General features: G+C 34.4%; 1 protein-coding gene across 3 annotated transcripts in view; it reads left to right on the top strand.

Moving 5' to 3' along the window:
• Nucleotides 1–20916, top strand: part of LOC145675582 (alanine--glyoxylate aminotransferase 2, mitochondrial) — a 110175-nt gene that overhangs the window by 48186 nt on the left and 41073 nt on the right. For all 3 annotated transcript variants that reach the window (XM_081746107.1, XM_081746105.1, XM_081746106.1), the window contains exons 4-6: nucleotides 12982–13105; nucleotides 16756–16944; nucleotides 19507–19704. In XM_081746107.1, the coding sequence (XP_081602233.1) occupies nucleotides 12982–13105; nucleotides 16756–16944; nucleotides 19507–19704 (511 nt within the window). The remainder of the gene's footprint in view (nucleotides 1–12981; nucleotides 13106–16755; nucleotides 16945–19506; nucleotides 19705–20916) is intronic.

Genomic DNA, 20916 nt, shown 5'->3' with positions numbered 1-20916 from the left:
TAGTACTGGATCCTAACATGTATTATGATAGATTGGGGTGGTCCACCTCGTTCTCTTCTAGGGGTACAAATTTGCCAAAATATAAACGTAAGCAATACGTTGTACCACGTGTTTGTTCCTTTGGCCCAATTTATTTTCTTGGATGAGGTCCTATTACCTTATATGGTTATATGGTTATGTATAGGTGTCTATTCCCTATCATAAGACATAGGTACATTTGTGCACCCTTTAAAAAAACTTTGGGAGGGGTACCTTGGCCCACCCCTTAAATTTTAGAAATTGCTCAATTTAAACATTTGGTATTATAGTACTGGATCCTAACATGTATTATGATAAATTGGGGTGGTCCACCTCGTTCCCTTTCATGGGTACGAAATGCCAAATTTTAGTACAACCACGTGTTTCGTTTTTGACCTAATGTATCCTCTTGGATGAGGTTCTATTACCTTATATGGTTATATGGTTATGTATTGGGGTCTCTTCCCTATCATAAGACATAGGTACATTTGTGCCCCCCCTTTAAAAAATTTTGGAGTGGTACCTTGGCCCACCCCTTAAATTTTAGAAATTGCTCAATTTAAACATTTGGTATTATAGTACTGGATCCTAACATGTATTACTATACATTTGGATGGTCCACCTCGTTCCCTTTCATGGGTACGAAATTGCCAAATTTTAGTACAACCACGTGTTTCTTTTTTGACCTAATTTATTCCCTTGGATGAGGTCCTATTACCTTATATGGTTATATGGTCATGTATATAGGTTCATTTCATATCATAAGACATGAGTACATTGATGCACCCTTTAAAATTTGGGAGGGGTATCTTGACTCATCCACTCAGTTTTAGAAATTGTTTAATATAAGCATTTGGTATCTTCGTACAGGTCTTCAATATGTACGACTATAAATTTGGATGGTCTACATCGTTCGCTTTCATGGGTAAAGAACTACCAAAAATCAATTTTCGGAGGTTATTGACTCCTATTTAGCACGTTATATGGTTTATTACCTCTATATGTTTATGTTCTCTTTTAAATTTGGTAAACGTTTTCTAGGACCCATTGGTGTTCCTCTTATGGCCAAATATTCAAAATTTAAAGGTTATTAACCGGCTTTATTATTAAATGAGTACAGGATTTATTACTTTTCCATAAGACACAGGTGTATTTGTGTATCAATCTTAAATTTTGGGAGGGGTACATTTCTTATTGTCATATCAATAATTGGGAATTGAATAGTACCTCATTCATTGGGTAAATCATTGTCAAATATGAGTATGATCACGTGATCAGTTATTAACCTATGATGGGATTAGGAGTCCAGAACATTGGTACATTGAAACTTTGTAGGATAATTTGAGAATGCGTCATTGGTTTTGATTATTCCCGCCAAATATAAACGTAAGCAAGACGTTGTACCACGTGATTGTCCTTGATGAGGTAGTGTACAGGGATTCATTTCCTTTGTTGTGGTACTTCTTAAGTTTGAGTACACACACTTTTAGAAAACAGTTGGTTCTACTCAGGTAAACAATTGACGGACATTATTGACCTTATTGAACATATAATGATATGATTAATTCTAATACTTAGGTATATCAAGAGAAGTATTCTTTAAATTTGGGAATGGTGATAAACAGAATTTTAACATAAGGCGTGAAATTTGAAACAATACATTGAACTTTAGTCACAGCTCATAGTCTAAGATTATTGGTGGTGATTGATTTGAAATCTGATAGCTAACCTTATTGAATCTTATGACTCATAGACGAAAGGCAATACATGCTACAATAGTTTGAAATTTAATCATAAGGTGATGTAATCTGACACTAGCAAAGTTATTGTTAATGCAATCTGATTGGTCGATCACTATCTTTCGTGCAATCTGATTGGTTGATGATTTTCAAACCTTTGCTGCATTCAGTTTTAAGTTTTGTTTAACATTTAAAAATCTTGGTTTCGTTTAACATTTTGCACTCACTGATAAATATGATCAAAACCGTTTATTTGTTAATCGAATAGTCAAAAACCGGATAAAGTTTGACGGTTAACCGTGAAACGTAAATTTTTTTGAAACTTTTTCTTTGAAAATTCTTGCTTTCAAATTTTTGTTTGAATTTTTTGTTTCTGAATTTTGTTTGAAATTTTTTCAAAATTTTTTGTTTAAAATTTTTTCGTTTGAAATTTTAAAAAAAAATTTCGTTTCAAAAATTTTGTTTAAAATTTTTTGTTTGAAATTTTTTCGTTTTTAAATTTTTTGTTTGAAATTTTTTGTTTTAAAATTTTGTTTGAAATTTTTTTCGTTTCAAAATTTTGTTTGAATTTTTTCGTTTGAAATTTTTTGTTTGAATTTTTTCGTTCCCAAGTTTTTTCGTTTCAAAAAATTTTTTTCAAACTTTTGTTTCAAAGATTTTTGTTCGAAATTTTTGTTTGTAAACTTTTTTGTTTGAAATTATTGTTTGGAAAATTTTGGTTTGACATTTTTTAAGTTTGTGCACTTATTAGTAAAGAACCGGAACTGTTTAGAACTAAAACCTCTGGCAACATTATGGTGCAATAGTACACGTCAGAACATGATAATGCAACGTCATCAGTTTTGCATCATATATAAGTATCGTTCGAGTTAGTATTCATGATATCGTCATCATGGCTACTTGTCTGCAGTTTCTAAACACACGTGACGTTATGAAATCATTTACCAAGATTAATGATTTACAACAGAATGTACCTTATAGAATCTTAGCTAGCGAAAAAATCCCTACAAAATTTGGATTAAGAATCGTAGTGAAGCTTGAAAATGATAAGAATATAATTTTACCAGCAAGATATTTACCCATGGAAGCATCAAAACAAGAAGAACTGCTACGTTTCTTAAATACTGGATCTGTATCTTTATGTTACAAAGGATTCTTGGGTCGAAGTCATCAATTTGAATTTAGTACACAGCCAGATTCGTCAGCAATTGTGATGAAATCATGAATTGAAACGTCAGCACATTCCTTTGACGTCAGACATAGTTGTATGAATGTGGTTGGTCGGCATGACGTCAGCAATTGTGATGAAACCATGAATTCAAACGTCAGCACATTCCTTTCCAATGACGTGAGCCGTAGTTCTATAAATCAACCAATACACTGTCATCTCACGAAATCATTTGAGCAAGTGCTTTTCAGGAGGAAAGATGTGTACTTCTAACGATAAAGAGTTCATCTTCGCAAGCTATTATCCAATAAATATATTTCAAACAAAACATGCGATGATTGGTATCAGTGCTAGAACATTTGAACCAGTGATTCGATTGGGCAAAGCAGAACAATTTGGTGTACAACTGACCTGTGAAGAATGGCAAATATTATGTTAACGAATCGACCAAATGAACGATTATTTTCATGATGAGCTAAATGTGACCATAGTCAAATCATTAGGCTCAAATCATGAAGTGGTGATGCGTACAGTCCTCGAAGAGAAGATGGTGCTGTTACGTAAAAAGAGTACATTCCATGTCCCTCGCAACATGGTGTATCTAACGGAAACAGAATGGAACAAATTTATCAGCGTATTTCAGTGTGTGAAACATGCAGTGGAAGTGTGCAACAAAACAAGTATATTCTTGAAAAAGTACTATTTTGAAAAATGTGTCATGCATATTGTACAACATGTATCTAGATATTGTAATGGTTGTCAACATCGTTCGTGGGTGCATACCTGTATTGATAAACAGTTTATTTGTGATCAAATGGACATTGAGTTTCCACCAATTGATATTGCAATAGACCTTAAAAGACTTCAATTGGAATTAAAATTATATGCTAAAGACAAACTAGTGCAAGAAGTTCAAAATACATTGTATCGACAATATCCAGAACCACTATCTGGTATGGGTGTATGCGGAGTGTAATAAAATGATCCATTTCAATGAATTGTGTTTTTTCATTTCAAGAACAAACCCATGTTCTGACGTGTACTATTGCATCATAATGTTGCCAGAGGTTTTAGTTCTAAACAGTTCCGGTTCTTTACTAATAAGTGCACAAACTTAAAAAATGTCAAACCAAAATTTTCCAAACAATAATTTCAAACAAAAAAGTTTACAAACAAAAATTTCGAACAAAAATCTTTGAAACAAAAGTTTGAAAAAAATTTTTTGAAACGAAAAAACTTGGAAACGAAAATATTCAAACAAAAAATTTCAAACGAAAAAATTCAATCAAAATTTTGAAACGAAAAAAATTTCAAACAAAATTTTAAAACAAAAAATTTCAAACAAAAAATTTGGAAACGAAAAAATTTCAAACAAAAAATTTTAAACAGAATTTTTGAAACGAAAATTTTTTTTAAAATTTCAAACGAAAAAATTTTAAACAAAAATTTTGAAAAAATTTCAAACAAAATTCAGAAAGAAAAAATTCAAACAAAAATTTGAAAGCAAGAATTTTCAAAGAAAAAGTTTCAAAAAAAAATTACGTTTCACGGTTAACCGTCAAACTTTATCCGGTTTTTGACTATTTGATTAACAAATAAACGGTTTTGATCATATTTATCAGTGAGTGCAAAATGTTAAACGAAACCAAGATTTTTAAATGTTAAACAAAACTTAAAACTGAATGCAGCAAAGGTTTGAAAATCATCAACCAATCAGATTGCACGAAAGATAGTGATCGACCAATCAGATTGCAGGAAAGATAGTGATCAGCCAATCAAATTGCATTAACAATAACTTTGCTAGTGTCAGATTACATCACCTTATGATTAAATTTCAAACTGTTGTAGCATGTATTGCCTTTCGTCTATGAGTCATAAGATTCAATAAGATTAGCTATCAGATTTCAAATCAATCACCACCAATAATCTTAGACTATGAGCTGTGACTAAAGTTCAATGTATTGTTTCAAATTTCACGCCTTATGTTAAAATTCTGTTTATCACCATTCCCAAATTTAAAGAATACTTCTCTTGATATACCTAAGTATTAGAATTAATCATATCATTATATGTTCAATAAGGTCAATAATGTCCGTCAATTGTTTACCTGAGTAGAACCAACTGTTTTCTAAAAGTGTGTGTACTCAAACTTAAGAAGTACCACAACAAAGGAAATGAATCCCTGTACACTACCTCATCAAGGACAATCACGTGGTACAACGTCTTGCTTACGTTTATATTTGGCGGGAATAATCAAAACCAATGACGCATTCTCAAATTATCCTACAAAGTTTCAATGTACCAATGTTCTGGACTCCTAATCCCATCATAGGTTAATAACTGATCACGTGATCATACTCATATTTGACAATGATTTACCCAATGAATGAGGTACTATTCAATTCCCAATTATTGATATGACAATAAGAAATGTACCCCTCCCAAAATTTAAGATTGATACACAAATACACCTGTGTCTTATGGAAAAGTAATAAATCCTGTACTCATTTAATAATAAAGCCGGTTAATAACCTTTAAATTTTGAATATTTGGCCATAAGAGGAACACCAATGGGTCCTAGAAAACGTTTACCAAATTATGTTATTTTATAATTCCCAAATTTAAAAGAGAACATAAACATATAGAGGTAATAAACCATATAACGTGCTAAATAGGAGTCAATAACCTCCGAAAACTGATTTTTGGTAGTTCTTTACCCATGAAAGGGAACGATGTAGACCATCCAAATTTATAGTCGTACATATTGAAGACCTGTACGAAGATACCAAATGCTTATATTAAACAATTTCTAAAACTGAGTGGATGAGTCAAGATACCCCTCCCAAATTTTAAAGGGTGCATCAATGTACTCATGTCTTATGATATGAAATGAACCTATATACATGACCATATAACCATATAAGGTAATAGGACCTCATCCAAGGGAATAAATTAGGTCAAAAACGAAACACATGGTTGTACTAAAATTTGGCAATTTCGTACCCATGAAAGGGAACGAGGTGGACCTTCCAAATGTATAGTAATATATATTAGGGTCCTATACTATTATACCAAATATGTAAAATTGTCAATTTCTAAAATTTAAGGGGTGGGCCAAGGTACCACTCCAAAATTTTTTAAAGGGGGGGGGGGGCACAAATGTACCTATGTCTTATGATAGGGAAGAGACCCCAATACATAACCATATAACCATATAAGGTAATAGGACCTCATCCAAGAGGATACATTAGGTCAAAAACGAAACACGTGGTTGTACTAAAATTTGGCATTTCGTACCCATGAAAGGGAATGAGGTGGACCACCCCAATTTATCATAATACATGTTAGGATCCAGTACTATAATACCAAATGTTTAAATTGAGCAATTTCTAAAATTTAAGGGGTGGGCCAAGGTACCCCTCCCAAAGTTTTTTTTAAAGGGTGCACAAATGTACCTATGTCTTATGATAGGGAATAGACACCTATACATAACCATATAACCATATAAGGTAATAGGACCTCATCCAAGAAAATAAATTGGGCCAAAGGAACAAACACGTGGTACAACGTATTGCTTACGTTTATATTTTGGCAAATTTGTACCCCTAGAAGAGAACGAGGTGGACCACCCCAATTTATCATAATACATGTTAGGATCCAGTACTATAATACCAAATGTTTAAATTGAGCAATTTCCAAAATTTAAGGGGTGGGTCAAGGTACCCCTCCCGGGGTGCACAAATGTACCTATGTCTTATGATAGGAAATGGACCAGTATACATAACCATATAACCATATAAGGTAATAGGACCTCATCCAAGGGGATAAATTGAGCCAAACCAAACACGTGGTTGTACTAAAATTTGGCAATTTCGTACCCATGAAAGGGAACGAGGTGAACCAACCAAATTTATAGTAATATATATTAGGGTCCTATACTATTATACCAAATGTGTAAAATAGGCAATTTCCAAAATTTAAGGGGTGGGCCAAGGTACTCCTCCCGGGGTGCACAAATATATCTATGTCTTATAATAGGTAATAGACCCCTATACATGATCATATAACTATATAAGGTAATAGGACCTCATCCAAGCACATAAATTAGGCCGAAAACCAAACACGTGGTATAACGTATTGCTTACGTTTATATTTTTTGGCAATTTTGTACCCCTGTAAGGGAATGAGGTGGACCACCCAAATTTATCATAATACATATTAGGGTCCTGTACTATAATACCCAATGTTGAAATTGGGCAATTTCCAAAATTTAAAGGGTGGGCCAAGGTACCCCTCCCAAATTTTTCAAGGGGTGCATTAATATACTCAAGTCTTATGAAAGGTAATGGACCCCTGTATACGCCCATATAACTATATAAGGTAATAATACCTCATCAAAGGGGATAAATTAGGTCCAAAAAACCCGAAATTTGACTTTTTGGCAATTTTTTACCCATAAAAGGGAACGACATAGACACTCAATACTGATAGAGATACATACTATGGTCCTAGGCTACCACACCAAATTTTTAGATTTGGCAATTTCCAAAATTTAAGTGGGGTGGTCCTATGTACCCCTGCCAAAATTTAGGGGGTGGGCCATGGTACCCCTGCCAAAATTTAGAGGGGGTGGTCCTATGTACCCCTAGGTCATTGACCCTGGCCAGGGACCATGGGTCCTGAGGCAGGGACCCAGGGGCCAAAAAGTGTCCTAAAGTGCTGCCATTACTACTCTGGCGCTGACCACACGTACTGCAAGACTGCTGGATATTATCGTTTTCAACACATGCATAACATACTTGTTGTGCAACCAATAAATTCGGAACGTGTACATACATATTATCATCAATATTCGTGTCCTGCATAGATTCTATATCGTAGAAAATCAATAACGCTTTCTTTGCGTGCATGAGTGAAGGAACACCAGGTTTCAAGCATTGTCGATCAGAAAGCATAAAACATTGATGTGATCCCGGAACAATCTTCTTACAAACATTGCAAAAGATCTCATTGCAGTCATGAATGCGTTGCCCACTTCGTACAAAAGAATACACTCTGTAACATTTAGTACATTGCTTCACCATTCTACATACAGGTTCCCCATGATGATATACAATATTACGATGATTGTTAAAACATTCTTCACCGTAAAATTGACGATTGCAGTCGTTGCACAATATTGGCATTTTATTCTTGTCACATAGAGGTCTCTGTAAACATTTGGAGCACGTTACAGGACAATTTTTCACATGTTCATTACGTTTACTATACTTTTTATGGCACGCTTCACAGTAGAACTTGGTTGCAAAACAAGCAGTTAAAGATTGGATGATGTCAAAGTGTCCAGCCAAACAAATCAAATTTATGGGAGTGCGATTTTCATCATTGGGCCCCTCGTACATGATGTCATGGCCTGTGAAACTAGTATACACTGTAATTTTATATTCTTTGAGGTATGACTGGAATTGTCGAATTTCATTTACACTGGCACCATGATCCAAATTGACTCCTGCATTTGCACATAACGCATCCACTTCATCGTCCACAACATATTTCGATTGGCGTTGATACTGCTTATAACGTTGCACATCTACATTCTTTTATGCCTTCAGGCCAATAGCAATAACCAAGGGCGTACGCCAAACACCTTGAATCTTGATTTTTTACACGTACAATCCCTTTTTTGCAACGTAACAATTCTTCGTTTTGTAGTATTCCTTGTCGCAAACCGCCATAGCCACGTGGAATATCCACACGATGAAAATGAACGGTGAATGGTTCGTGCAGGAGAAATGAATTGTTACTTTGTAAAACTCTTTCGAACGAGGCCCACATCGTCTCCAGTGTCAGGTTTCGTGCTTGGCGAAAACTCACCCAAAATGGCTTATTGGTGTTGCGTGGCGATATTACCGATAAACCAACCATCGCCTCATCATCGACATTGGCTAATAAATGGTCCAGCATCGCTTGGAAACTATTATGAACGTATTGGATAATATCGGTTCCTACGGGTGGTGCGTTAAATTGAATTTCGAGCATTCTGCCCTCAATGTTAAATCGTCTATAATGACGAGTGATTTCATTACGAACAGTAAAAGCCGATTCGGCCATGGTTAAAAAAGGAGAAAACAAACAAACAGGTACAATTACAATAAATGTGTAAGGGAAAAAGGAATTGAGCAGCTTGAATTTACTACAAAAGAAAAGAAGAAAGAAAAATCTTGATCACCTGATAAACAGGAAATCATAACATTCATGATAAATTCTTAACTAAGCAATTCATGTAAAGGTTCTGAGTTTGATTCCCTGGCGGTGACGTTCAGAATCACATTATCAAAGCACACGTACTAGAAATCAAAGTTTTTTTAAAAAATAATTATGTTACTGAAATGAATGTTTTATTGCTGTCATACTGGAAATCAAACTGGATAGCATTACATCTGCATGTAACTGACCTACCATTCTATAGTGATAAAAAGAATGTTTCATCAGTGCTGAGATGTGACAAAGTACGCGTAAGCATTTTTCCACTCACAACAACCTTTAAAATGATGCGTTTGCAAGTTGAAGAGATTCACCAAGCATTAACGTTACGCATATGTAATTGTCAAAACAAAATCTGTATAGCGTAAAACTTTTAACCAAATATTCATACACTCTTTTTTATTTCCATCATGACTAAGCGGTTAGCGTAGATGGTTCTGACGTGTAAGGCCCTGGTTCAATCCTCGGTGGGTTTGCTTTCCACGTCGGATCGCTGTCAAACCTTTTCTGAAATGTATTATTCTCATGTGTTATCATACATTCTTTTCAAAACTAAGCTAAGTGATTGACGTACACACCTCTGGCCCTGGTTCAATCCCGGGTGGTTGCTCGAATATCACGTTAAGCTGAAAGGACGCTAAACTAAAACAATGGTTTCAAAGGGAATCGAATCATATTATTCTCAGACGTAGTTTTTAAAATTCTGTAATACATTCTTTTCAAAACTAAGCGCACACATTTCTAGCCATGGTTCAATTTCCGACGGGGCGCTCAGATTCAACATTAAGCTGAAGGGATGCTATACCAAAATAAACAAACCATATTATCATTTCTCGTGCTTACTTCTAATGTGTTGGGGTTCCTGATTCGATCTCGTGAGTTTATTCGGGTACTCCCACTTTCCCATTCCACTAATTCCTTCATAGCCTAAATATTTCGTACTAAACGTAAAACAGTGTATTTGTGATCCACCCACAAATATAAAATAAAAATGATCTTCGAATCTTGTCTGAAAAATAAAATCTCACTGAACTTACCTCAAATTCAATGAACAAAAAGTCGGTGCAGTAAAACTTAAATGAAGACACTTTTAAAAGCAGACCTTTTTCACTTGACAGTTGGGAGCGGTGTAGGATTTGAAAAATGAAATTTAGATTTTTATTTAGGTCGCTGTGAAAACGATGTCATCATCAACCAATCAGAAACGACGAAATTTATAAAATGACATCACAACGATAAAATCAAAATGCTGCTTTTGTCATGAATCACGAACCAAAACGATGTGTAACAATCGATCGTGACGTCATTCATGTTTCTCAATAGTTACAACATCTAGTATCGCAATTCCGATCATGACATCATCCCAAATGCCTTCTGTCAGGATCATGTCACTACCTGTCGTAAATTGTGACAACATTTCATTTTCCTCATATTCCGTAAGAAAATATCAATGTTTGCTTTTTTTCCATGAATCATGCTGACACGTTCGTAGTAAAACTAAAGTAATACGATACAACATCCGCTGACGTTTGCATTCAATCATATGTGGTTCTATGTCAACACACAAAGAAATCTATCAGCATTTTATTTTAATCCACGAACGAAAGCGTTACACTGTCAGATTTATTTTCTTAAAGTATAAGTGCATCCTTTTCAAGGACCATGGTTCGAAACCACCAAGCACGATTAAAACCGAATTCATTTAAGCGGTTAGCATACACATCTTTGGTTTGAAAGACCTGAGTTCGATTACTGGAGAAACATTTCTTAGGATTTTTCTTAAACTTGGTTTAATTTCTAGTTCGAAAATTTTAAAAGTTTAGTTCGATAAAAAGTTTGATTTGAAAATTTTTAGATGTGATTTACATCTTTAGTTCAAAACTTGTTTTTTAAAAATTGGTTTAGTTCAAAATTTTTTTGTTTCAATTTTTTGGGTCGAAAAATTTTGATTTGAAAATTTAGTTCGAAAGTTTTTAGTTTAAAATATTTTTTTCGTTCGAAAAATTTTTGTTTAAATTTTTTAGTTCGAAATTTTTTTGTGGGGTTCGATTTTTTTTGATTTGAAAATTTAGATCGAAAGTTTTTAGTTTAAAACTTTTTTGTTCGAAAAATTTGTTTAAATTTTTAGTTGGAAATTTGTTTAAAAAGGTAAGAAAGTTGGTAATCATCTTATCTGTCAAAGAGAACGATAATATTTAAGGTAAACTTCAGTACAATATCATGATACCAAAAAGGGTTATTTAAGGAGGAGATTGAACCTTCCATGGGAACTTTAAGGTACCAAAAAGGATAACCATAAAAAGGGAACAAAATTCGAAAATCGAGGTCTAGGGTGGATCGCTGTCATAGCACTCTGAATTTCTAGCATGGGACTGGGGTAAGATTATGTGACTTCTATCAACCAATCAAAATTGAGGTACCAAAATATTCATCTTACCTGTAAAATGGAAACAAATGAGTGAGGGATTTCCCCATGTTATACCATGTAATTTGTTCACCGTGTGGTAGATCTATCCTCCAATCAGTATCGTAGTACCAAAGTAAACATCAAAATTGATACCGTAATTTAAAAATCCTAGAACCTAAGATCACGTGATCTCTATCAGCCAATCAGAATCAAGGTACCAAAGCACTCATCTTAACCGTAAAAGGGAACGAATTTTAAAAAAATACCAGAGCTTAAAATCACGTGACCTCTATCAACTAATCAGCATCGTGGTACCATAGCATTCATGTTATCCATAAAAGGGAACGAATTTCAAAAATCCCGAGTGATGGATTTTCCCGCAAGGGTAAAACATGACGTCATACCATGTGACCTGTTCACCATGTAGTGGGTCTAAGATCATGTAACATCTATCAGCCAATCAGAATCGTGGTAGCAAAATATTGATCAAAGAGGGTACCCAACTTTAAAAAATCCCAGGGTCTAAGATCATATAACCTCTATCAACCAATCAAAATCAAGGTACCAAACCACTCATCTTACTCATAGTGAACGAATTAAAAAAAAAGTCCCAGAGCCTAAGATCACGTGACCTCTATCAACCAATCAACATCGTGGTACCAAACCACTCATGTTACCCATAAAAGGGAACGAATTTCAAATATTCCAGGGGTCTACGATCACGTGACATCTGTCAACCAATCAGAATCAGGTATCAAAGCACGCATCTTACCCGTAAAAGGGAACAAATTTCAAAATCCCGGGTGAGGGATTTCCCCGCGGGGTGACTCATGACGTCATACCACGTGACCTGAAAATTTGAATTTCCCGCGTGAGCGGGGCCTAAAGTCACGTGACCTCTCTCCACCAATCAGAATCGAGAAAATTTTTGCTGACCCGACTAGATATACGGGTGGGCCTACTACTGTGGATACAGTTGGATCTCCTACTATCAGGTAAATTTCTGCATATGGGTATTATTAGAGTCATTATTGGTAAGTATGGTGGCTCTGTGGTAGAGCGCTTACCTCTGTGTGATGTGTTCCTGGTTCGATCCCCGTCCGAGTAGTTTGTGGTTGACAACACCGTGTCCGCGGGTTTTCTCGGAGTAATCGTGTTCCCTCCCCATTTCGTTCCATTAATTCGTCCTTCATCATTCGTTTACCTTAGCCTAAACACAAAGAGAGACAGAGCCATTATTATTATTATTATTATTATTATTATTATTATTATTATTATTATTATTATTATTATTATTATTATTAAAACCAACAGTGTCTTTACTCTATTTAATGTTAAATTGTGAACTATGCATTAAAGTTCAATATATTTGGTTTTCTTTTCAGGAAAGTAAACAAAGCTCTAGTGGATCAAATTGGTCGTGTTTGGCACACAACTAATATCTATTGGCACCCGAAACTTCATGAATATGCAGAGGCCTTAACTTCCAAAATGCCCGGAGACTTAAAGGTGATGTTATTAATATCTTTGCATTACACAAGCTATTAACTTCTATTTAAGTAAAGAAGTCACTTTGTAAAAGTTAGCAGCGCCACAATGTATACCACATGAAGTAGTTTGGTTTGGTACAGTCTAGACGACGTGAAAATTGAGTTTGAATTTTCAAACTGCTCAACAATGGATGTAACTCTGCCACCCCTTTCTCATCATTTTTTTAAATTTCTTACCCTTGATTTCCCTCCCAAAATCATTATTGTTGAAATGGGAAGAGATTTTAATATAATTTATTCTACAGTGGTTAACGTTGAAACCGCAAATGGTAAATTTCTACTACTTCCGGTTTGAGTATAACCTCCATCAATGGGCATCTAAACTCAGCAGTGTAACGACTCAGACCCAGAGCGTCGATAACCTGATGGAGAGTATCACCCATGTCTGTCGAGAAATAACACCTGAAACATTACGGCATGTGTGTGGTATTGAACGTCATCGTATCCACATGTGCTATAGCAAGAGAGAAATCAATTTAAAGGCCTGCTGCAATAATGCTCAAGAGTGTTGCGTATGAAATCGTGTGCCATGCATGCACGATGTATGTAAATCAACACCTCTTGCAGTAGTGCCCAGGAGTGTTGGGTATAAAAGCGTGTATCATGTCTGTATGAGGTACGTAGATCCACATGTACTAACAACAAGAGATAAATCAATTTAAACATCTGAATAGTACCCAGGAGTGTTACGTCTAGAATCGTGTACCATAGGTGCATGAGGTATCTAAATTTACTTTCAGTAACGTATACAGTCTGACCAGTGAATATTGTAAACCATAGTATGAGATGTTCATAATTCTGTTATATATTTTGCCACTTAAACGATTTTTGCAACCAACTCTTAACTCATTACGAAGATCATTTACTTACCCTCTCAAGACTCTACACCCCACGATGCTATTGATTGTAAGACATTTCTCGTATTCTTATTTCTTCCCTATGACGTAATTACTGCTTGCTTTTCGTTCAAATGTTGCTTAAACAAATATTAGTAGTAGGGGTTAACGTATATTTAGTCGAGTCAGCAAATTTTTTTTGGATGCCCCAGGGTCAGTGACCTATATCATAGATCATAGTGCATTTTCTAGGAAGTCTATGTATCGGTCAGAATTTAGTGTCCTATATGGTCCAGGGTCAGTGACCTATATCATATATCATAGTTCATTTTTTACTAAGTCTATGAATTGGTTAGAATTCAGTGTCATATATATGAAAAAAGTCCCAAGGCGATGTTTACCCAGGCGTTTATAGTCTATGGGCGCTTGCGTTACATTTTCCGAAGCCAATGTGGATGTGTTATAGATTAATGATACACTCATGTCCAAAATTATTGTTGCATGTCTATAAATAAGTTGTTCTAGGAATATAATTTGATAACGAATTCGTCCGGTATTTCTTAGAATGTTAGTATATGTATAATCGGCAAAGACATGTATGTGGCAAATTTCATGTCAAAAGAGCAGTAAATAAGAACAATAAAACGAAAATGAAATTTTCTTGTCCATTTAACATTTTATTTTAGTCATTATAAATCTCATATTTATAATTCTTTTCCTATAAAATTTACCACAAATATACATTTCCCGATTATTCACATAGTAACAGTATTAAAAGCACCCTGCAAAATCATTATTAAATTATATTCTAACAAGAAGACAGTTATAGATATGCAACAATAATTATGGACATGAGTGTACATGTTCCTTAGGTTAACGTTCTCATGATTGGTAAAGATTTGTCTCGTCGGTGAATAGGATATGCGACAGATCTGGAGTGCCGTGTCGCAACACCCATGTGCAGAATCAAACGCGGTTCATGAAATCATGTATTTTCCATGTAGTTTCTGGTGGATGCAGATATGATATGGGTAAAATGTATGTGTATCCAGAATGCGTAATACACTTCGGTGACTCACACTACCGTCCCTGGCAATATTACGAAAGCTGATGTTTGGATTCACAGCAACATCGGCTACAACAGGTGTTGCACCCACCTCATCTATAATTGGTTTGTTCTGCATACATTGTCGCGATGTTACACTTCCGGTGTTCTTTAATTTCACAAAGAGCTTACCAAAAGGTCGTTGCAATGGCTGCGTCCATCCTGATATCTATTTGCGTACATACGATAGGTTTCTGAGGCATTCATTTTGCATTCTCCATTTCTGTATTCTCCGGATCATGTCGGCTTCTTCCCACGTTTGTAAACAACATCGTTTTCATTCTTACCACTACGACTGCCAGCTAGGAATTAGCATGATTTCGTGGCTCGACAATCGAAACTTGCTCTGTCTAGGATTGATCGCCAGACACTTCAGGCGGCATACTGGCGGTCGAGTGGGTCACTTCTCTTTCTGTTTACAACCATTTTCATAGTCATATCTTCGTTACTGTATACAGTAGAAGCATGAGATAAACAGCGTTGTATTTTTCCACGTGCACCCTTTCATGTTACTCATGTTTTTGTTTATCATTCCCTTACAAAAAAGTCCCTTCGTTCCTGGTGTCTTATTTATCGATATATTCCCTACTATACCATACCTCTGTTTGAAGAGCCCCATTTCATATTATTCTTTACTGCAAATTGCATATTGCTAGCGTTTCTCGTTTCTTTGATATTTCAGGTGGAACTTCTACATGCCTTACACTGTAAAGAAATATATGAATTGTAGCAATGAACGATAGCGACAAAATATAAGATGTGATTCCTTACATCAAAATAAAGCAACAATTTTGTTTTCTTTTTTTTTTGAGGGGGGGGGGAGAACGGTGCATAGTTTCGAAGACAAGCTGTCCAAAAGCGTGCAAAAATACACGGCAGCACGCATTATTTCGAAAATGAGAAATCATAGAGCTGGTGAACGTTACAAATTCCTATTTCCTAACGATGAATTGAGTGTTCACTGTTGTCCAGGCTTACTGTTTTGTTTACTTTGGACGTATCTGTAAGTCCAAGCATAACTGGGAATTCTGTTAGGATCATCTCTAGGAATTACGCCTTGTACGAAGGAGATCCTTGGCAGATATATTCCACATTGTTGATATGTACTTGTTTTGATGGTGCATATGTGATTTTCTTTACGTTGATATATAGCACCACTCGAAATAAGGCATGCTGCATTGATTTTATTCCATAGTTTTGGACGGTCCTGTCTGTGAAACTACGTGGTTTTACTCACATGTAAATATGAATTTCTTTTTTGTTATTTGGTTGTGTGGAATCTCTTACAGTTTGTATAGTTCATTAAACTTGTCACTATAGTAGCCAAGATGAGAGAACTAGCGTTAAATTGGAATAATGGTAGTCAGACCCGCAGCCAGCCACAGGAATTTGGGAGACATATACGAGGGCCCACAAATCATTAAAAGTTCTAAATCGCTCTTAATCAGTTATTACTTAGATTTTATATACATGCTAACCTCAATTCACATTACACACCTTCACTGAATCCCCTCTAGTAACGTAATAATAATAATAAATATTCCGGAACGATTTTCATAAGTGTACTTAATTAGTTTTCGTTTGTTTATGAATAATTAATACAACGCATATTTTTACTTTTTTCTTTGCAATTTTCTCATAGTCTTTTTTTTTAATTTTTATTTTTAGGTTGTGTATTTTGTGAATAGTGGTTCAGAAGCAAACGATCTGGCTATGCTTATTGCTAGATTATATACTGGCAACTATGACATAATATCTCTGAGAAACGCTTATCATGGACTTACTTCATCTGTTATGGGGGTAACTGCACTATCCACGTGGAAGTATAATGCACCAACAAACCTTGGCATTCATCATGTAAGTACCACCATGCTCAAAAGAGAAATGAAATGAACTGAAATCTTTAAGTTTTACGTCCCATGGTTACGCCGGCTAGGCTAAAGGGGATGGTGATGATGAGAAATGAGTGAAATGGTGGAATGAAGAAAATGGGAAGAACCCAGGGAAAGTCCACGCACATGGTGTTTAGCCACCACAGGGGTCACTTGGCGCGAACTGCTCAAAAGAGAATTCCATTTCACTTTGTGAAACTACAACAAACTTCCAAATTACGGTATCTCTAGATTGAAACTGGCTGTTGTAACTTCCGCTTGCAATAGGGAGATGTGGTTGCAGTTGGAATCTGGTGTTCGACTCCTTATGAAAGGGAAAAATAACATTTTATTGGTTTTGATTATCTCTTTCAACCTATGGGGATTAAAACTGAATCAGGAAGATGTAGCAGATTTCTACATCTTATGATATTTATAAGGTAGAAATATAAGACCAAAGCTGGGAACTATTCTTCCAAAACTGAATCCACCTATAGGAATCGGTTCTCGGTACTTATTCATCATAAGATTTTTATTTTTAATTTTCTATTTACAGTAATCAGTGTTGAAATGCTAAATCATAGGTTTTCATCATTTCTGGTTTCAATAGACGAGTAGCAATAGAAATTAAACGTATCACTGAGATGAAAATTCGATTTAAAACAGTCATTTTAATTATATTGTCATCTTTGCTCTACATAAGCATGAAGTAGTAGCATATTCTGTAACGTTAATCCTATAAATGTGTACATGTTATGGACAATGGTCTGGTACGGAAGGTATTATTTTCTTTTATGGCAAGACCACCGCATCTATGTTGTTAGGTTTTGTGACCAGACAGATTTCTATTCAGTTAAAAGATAATCAAAAAAGGACGTCGTTCTCAGTGGCGGATCCAGGGAGGGCGATCGCCCCGAAGAGGAAACTTTCTTATTTTATATATAAATAAAACAGAGTTTGGAGCTCTTAAAAGTAGCTCTAAGTAGCAGTATTACAACCCACCGCCCCCCAGAAGTCCATCCTCGATCCGCCCTTCGTTGTAAATGCAAGTATGTTCAATTTAAAAGGAAGAAATATTGTAAAAATATAAGGTAAATGTGAAAATGTTTTCGGAAAATACACAAGTTTAAATTTACTTTATTTAACGTGTCATCATTGAAAAATTATTGGGAGAATTTATTTTAAGTTGTTAAATAATCATAGATTCAGATAAACTTAGGACAAATATGTAACTAACTGTCCAACAAAAAAATAGTTGAAGTTGGAATAAATGTTATAATTCTGACATTTAGCTGTTTCAATAAAGCGATTAAGGATCAAAATTGAACCTACCCTGAGAAAGATTGATCTATTAAAGAAACAAAATTTCTCATTGACAATCACTGCGTAAAGAAGATGCATAGATGTAATAATGGGCGGAGTAAGTTGTGAAGTTGTATTGGTAGATGAAATAGGATTCTATTAGTAGATGGAATAAATGTCCTTTTACTATTTTCTAAACCTTGAATTCATTGACATTAAACATATGACTTTTGTTCCACATTGCATCAAAACTATAAGCTTAAAATATTGTTCTACCATATAAGACTTCAATAGGCAGATAGGGGAATGCAGATGGAACATATTGTAATATAACTAAAGCATTTTGGTGAAGGGCGATTAATATTTTATTGGTTTTAACTTTAATATTTTGTAAACCTTGTTATATTAAATGTAAATAAAATACAATTTTCAGTTTGGTGCTGTAGGTCATTTACACATGCAAAAAAAAATTAAAAAAAAATTATAATAATTAAAACTATATTCAATTAAAACTTTTTTAAAATAAAAAATATAAAAATATATTACATAACAATATATTAAAAAATAATAACATTTTTCACTTCACAATATAAAATAAGTTTAAAAATATAATGGTAAGCGGAAGAAATAACGCTACCAAAATTTTAAAAAAAAGGTAGGTGGACTAAAAAAATAAAAAACTCAAAAAAATTTTAAAGTAACCATTTAACTAAAAGGATTGACATTTCAAAAATGTTTATTCGTTAAAGTTTGGGTGAGTACAATGCTGGTTACTATTTAATATTACACTTTATTATTTAACCTTGTTACAAAATTTATTTAATTCTCATCCTATCTTCAAAATTCATTATAACAATTATTATAAATTTTAACATAAGGCCACAGCACCAAATTTGGGTAATATTTTAATTTAATATTTTTACTTTATTTCTACAATTATAACCATCAATTTTAACTAATTATTTGCTTTACCTAAAATAAAATAATTAAATATGTTGGCATATGTTAATATAGTTGAGAGAAACAGTTCACATCAGAAAACAATTTCTCGCCATCTCTTTGCTGCCTCCGCTGCAAATACTTGTCAACAAATAGGAAAAGGATCTCCTTTTTCCGTTACTGCAAGATTTCCCTTAGTTGTTCATAGCTTAGTTTGGAAATCGAAACTAATTAAGAGTCATTACATTTCTCAGAAGACGTTAGCGCTCAATAACAGGTGGAAACAAATAACTTATTTACTTTCTAGGCAATGAACCCTGATGTGTACCGTGGAGTGTGGGGTGGTTCCCATTGCAGAGACTCTCCTGTGCAGACGGACCGCAAGTGTGACTGTGATCCCAATGAATGCAGGGCCTGCGATCTCTATTATGGACAACTCGAGGAGATATTTAAATACACACTTGCCAGAGGAAAAGTGGCTGCATTTTTCGCCGAGTCGATCCAGGTATTTCAGTATTACATAATAATAATAATAATAATAATAATAGGTCATGTAGCTAGAATGGAAGAAAGTAGAAACGCTTTCAAAGTCTTGACTGGTAGACCCATAGGAAAACGACCATTAGGAAGACCTAGGCGCAGATGGGAGGACAATATTAAGATGGATCTCGCAGAGATAGGAATACAAAGTAGAAACTGGATGCAATTAGCTAAGGATAGAAGTCAGTGGAGAGCTTTTGTGAACGCGGCACTGAACCTCCGGGTTCCATAGGCCATAGAGTTAGTTAGTTAGAGTTAATAATAATAATAATAATAATAATAATAATAATAATAATAATAATAATAATAATAATAATAATATAATTATATGGTATAAAGAAAAACAATTCTCTAAAGGTGTCACATGTACCAAACTATAAATTGCATTTACTTGAAGAAAATTACATCGATGAGTTTAAATCCTCAAGCAGAGTTTTCGACAAAAATCGGCAGACACAATTTTTTATGCCGATAGAAATTATGTTCTTTATTATCAGTGGTAATTAGGAGTTCTTATTCTACACAATGGATTCATAATTTATATAAGTAGTATACCTATTGCAGATATATAAGGAATCACAGTTTTAACTAGTATATGTATTTCACTTTTTTCTATATACTTTGAGTATCATCATTCCCATACTAACTCTTGAGAGAAATATGCTACAGTTTTCTTCGTGTTCTGTACTCTCTTACGAAACTAAATATTTACATAAAAGAATAAAGAAAAAATTATGTACTTTTAATATGCTTTGTGCCCTTAAATGGAGAGTTACATTACTTATGAATCTAGTTTAAAGATAACTACGTAGTTTTGATACCTTAAATTATGTACGTTTTCATTATTGTAATTCACTTGACAATATTATTATTTCGTTTGTCACAGTTACACTGAATATGATTAGTACTCCTTATTTTATTACGACCTTCATACACAATTTGATCATGTTCAACGATTTTATTTATAAACTAGTCTTCGGCTAGCTGGGGACTTCGCCCCCAGACTGTCACATTTGCTCGGCCTACGACCTCGTACCTCTTATCCCATACTTCTACGAAATTTCACATTTCTTTTCCTATTTCAACTATCTAAAAAAAAAAAAAAAAAAGATTTAGTATTTACCACAAAAAAGAACGCCCATTTTAATAACATGGGGATTTCTTCATCCCCCTTTAG

Source organism: Thermobia domestica, chromosome 18 (genome assembly GCF_964235325.1).
Source record: "Thermobia domestica chromosome 18, izTheDome1.hap1.1, whole genome shotgun sequence".
NCBI classification, from domain to species: domain Eukaryota; kingdom Metazoa; phylum Arthropoda; class Insecta; order Zygentoma; family Lepismatidae; genus Thermobia; species Thermobia domestica.
Note: the sequence above shows the minus strand (reverse complement) of the source record. Positions and strands in the feature narration are given on the sequence as shown.